The 3,735-nt window shown below is 34.5% G+C and overlaps 1 protein-coding gene across 1 annotated transcript; it reads right to left on the reverse strand.

The window, feature by feature from the left end:
- Nucleotides 1–1,530: 1,530 nt before the first annotated feature.
- On the reverse strand, nt 1,531–3,514 carry LOC114410790 (protein MAIN-LIKE 2-like). Its single transcript, XM_028374717.1, has 7 exons — nt 3,194–3,514; nt 2,712–3,098; nt 2,464–2,595; nt 2,018–2,383; nt 1,786–1,926; nt 1,687–1,691; nt 1,531–1,594 (listed from the first exon to the last, which is right to left on the reverse strand). Exons 1-7 carry the CDS (start codon nt 3,512–3,514, stop codon nt 1,531–1,533), a joined length of 1,416 nt encoding a protein of 471 aa, XP_028230518.1.
- Between the last annotated feature and the right edge of the window lie 221 nt (nt 3,515–3,735).

Below are 3,735 nucleotides of genomic sequence, written 5' to 3' on the forward strand. Positions count from 1 at the left end.
TCCTTGCATGATTGAATGTTAGTTAAATGTTAGGCTGTTTCGTGCAAATTAAATTTGTGTCCACGATGTTCTAGTTGATGTAATATGTTTTAGTGTGTCAATTTGTTATGTTTGTAACTCATTTGTAATGTGTAGTATGTATCAAAAAGGAATAACAGAACCAAAATCAACTTTTATCAAAAAGGTTTATAAGGAGTTACAAAGAGAAAAAAAGGTGCAAACAGTACTTTTATCCACTGCATTACAAGCAATTGAAAAGGAATAGCAGAACCAAAATCAATTTTTTTGCCTCTTGCACTATATATACTTAAATTATATAATTGCCAAATAATTGTAAATTAGATAATTGTTGTTTAAATTATGTATAAATTAAAATTTCTAACTTATTTTGTCTAATCAATTGCATTTAATTAAAATTTCTAACTTATTTTTTTAAAATTTGTAACTTATTTTTTGAAATTTCTAACTTATTTTTTTAAATTTCTAACTTATTTTTTTAAAAATTTGTAACTTATTTTTTTAAATTTCTAACTTATTTTTTTTTAAATTTGTAACTTATTTTTTTAAATTTCTAACTTATTGTTGTTTAAATTATATAATAATTTTTAGTATAAATTCATTTTCTAACTTATTTTGTCCAATCAATTACATTTAATTAAAATTTCTAACTTATTTTTTTCAATCAATTAAAATTTGTAACTTATTTTTAAAAATTTCTAATTTTTTTTTAAATTTCTAACTTATTTTTTGAAATTTCTAACTTATTTTTTTAAAATGTCTAACTTATTTTTTTAAAGTGTCTAACTTATTTTTTGAAATTTCTAACTTATTTTTTTTAAAATTTGTAACTTATTTTTTTGAAATTTCTAACTTATTTTTTTAAAATTTGTAACTTATTTTTTGAAATTTCTAACTTATTTTTTAAAATTTTGTAACTTATTTTTTTTTTAAATTTCTAACTTATTTTTTGAAATTTCTAACTTATTTTTTTTTTAAATTTGTAACTTATTTTTTGAAATTTCTAACTTATTGTTGTTTAAATTATATAATAATTTTTAGTTAAAATTTCTAACTTATTTTGTCCAATCAATTACATTTAATTAAAATTTCTAACTTATTTGTTTCAATCAATTAAAATTTGTAACTTATTTTTTTAAAATGCCTAACTTATTGTTTGAAATTTCTAACTTATTTTTTAAAAATTTGTAACTTATTTTTTTAAAATTTCTAACTTATTTTTTAAAATTTCTAACTTATTTTTTTAAAATGTCTAACTTATTTTTTGAAATTTCTAACTTATTTTTTTAAAAATGTCTAACTTATTTTTTAATATTTCTAACTTATTTTTTAAAATTTCTAACTGATATTTATCACATACATAAACAAATACTAAAATTAACAATTTAAGTAAAAAGATAATTTAAATACATAAAGAAATAGATACATTATCTAAGTCAATGTGTTTTAACAAATACAAAAAGAAATACTAAAATTTAAATACATAAACAAATACAATAAAATAAATAAATCCTAATCTATGTGGTGTCTCTGTCGCAGCCTAAGACTGTCATCTGGGTCGTCATCTCTAGCTATCCTGAGACAAAAATCCATGATATCATATAAGTCAATCCCTTCAGTCACCATCCTGAGGTTGATGGCCCGCTCCAAATGCTCAACAATCCTTACACATCCTGTGCAATCAACTTGTCTCAGTGAAAATAACAAGTCAATATGAATTTATAAAAAAATAATTAAGTTAACAAAAACTACACAAGTTATGCTTACCACAAAATGCGTAGGGAGATCCGACGCGACTGGAACCTCGGGGACAGGTGGCTCGACGAAGTCATCATCATGAGGGAGAGGGGGAGGAACAGGTCTCGGCTCAGCAGTGTCTTCCGTCGGCGTCACAAAAGGGTGCGAAATCTGAAAAAAACAACTCCATGTAGTCTGGGGCCACCTGCCCAAGAACTACACTGAGCTCCCCTATAGGCACCACATGATCTGAAAAGTGTACCCACCGGTCGTCTATATCAGTACCTGTCAACGAATCACGAACCGGTGGTGGAGGAACGGTCTGAATGTACCCAAACTGTCGAACCACCCTCTCTGGTCGAATGTAGACGATGATCTGACCCCATCTAACTTGTCCCGTGTACGAGGAGATCAACTCATAGCCCCGAACTCCCTGATGCTCAACATACAGCATCCAACAGACGTCGGTCACTGTCAGGGCATCAATACATGCTCTGTACGGGGCTCCCTTAATCCCGGTCATCTGGGCCTTACCCATAAGCCACCTACAGGCATGTGGGCTAGCCTCAACATAACCATCATCAACGACACACCGATGGACCGATGGAAAGTGCTCGTAAATCCAGCACTACAAACACAAAGTCAACATCAACAAACAAACATGGGTTGAATTTTACTTTAATTTAAATTACAAGCAACGATACTCACCTGAAGTAGTGAAATGTAACCGGCCATCTGCCGTGGAGGGGCCTGCGACGCCTCGTTAAACTGATCATACAGGTGGACCAAGGCGGCCGCTCCCCAAGAGAATGCCTCTGCCAGGCCCAGGTCCCTGAATGCCTGCAGGTGCACAACATGGACATGGGTTGCACTCTTGTTAGCGAAAAGAGTGCAACCAACCAAATGAAGGAGGCACGTCCGAGCTGCAGCAACCCACTGCCTGGCCCGACACCTACTCTGGTACATGTCCCAAAGCCAGGATAACCGAACATGAGGCCCACCTGCCTGACGTGTCTCAACTGTATCCTCATCAATAGGGCCACTGCGTCAGATGTAACCAGCGACTCGAATGAATGCAGCGCGCCAGTAATCGGAATATGCAGGAGTGATGAAACGTCGTCTAGAGTGATCGTCACCTCCCCTACTGGGAGGTGGAAGCTGCTCGTCTCCCTATGCCACCTCTCAACAAAGGCGGATATAAGTCCAGGATCAGTAGTGATTACAGAACACCTGATCAGTGGATCCAATCCGGTGGCCGCAATCATACCTTCGATCTCAACAGCCGGTCTCCCAAATTTATCTACTTTCCTACCATGGGATACCAACTTGAGATCGGGTCGCTCCTAAATTGAATAACAGTTTATAAATTTGTGTATTTCAAAATAAAAAAACTACGAGACATTTTTTTTCTAATTACTGGAATAAAAAAAGTACGTACCTGTCCACTCCATATGCTGTATGCCACATGATCAGCAAATCCTATCAAAACAGATGGATCGCGTAGCCCACCGGGGAACCCCTCATCATCAGCAAGTGCCCCCAAGCTCCCATCACTAGCTACTAAATCCGTCTCAACACCATCGGCGGCGCCTGTCATCTCTGGGCTACCATCAAACACATGAGGCACATCCTCAGCCAATAGAGGAACATCCTCGACTCTCTGGGTAACCCGTTGCCTACGTGCTGAGGCAGTGGGCCTACGACACCGAGGAACATCAGCCTCAGGCACATCCTGACTAATGTCTCTGCCTCTACCCATGCCTAACACACGACGTAGACCTCGTGTTCTAACCATGATCTGAAATCGTGAAGAACATTTACTTTTATTCGTCAAATTAAACATTCAAATAATTTGTAACAAAGCTTTGGAATCCTAACTAATCCACATAATTTATCCAAATCCACAAATTATATATTTAGTTCAACATAATTTATCCAAATAATTGACATACAAATGCATATATAACAAATGCATATATA

Source organism: Glycine soja, chromosome 4 (genome assembly GCF_004193775.1).
Source record: "Glycine soja cultivar W05 chromosome 4, ASM419377v2, whole genome shotgun sequence".
Classification (NCBI taxonomy): Eukaryota; Viridiplantae; Streptophyta; class Magnoliopsida; order Fabales; family Fabaceae; genus Glycine; species Glycine soja.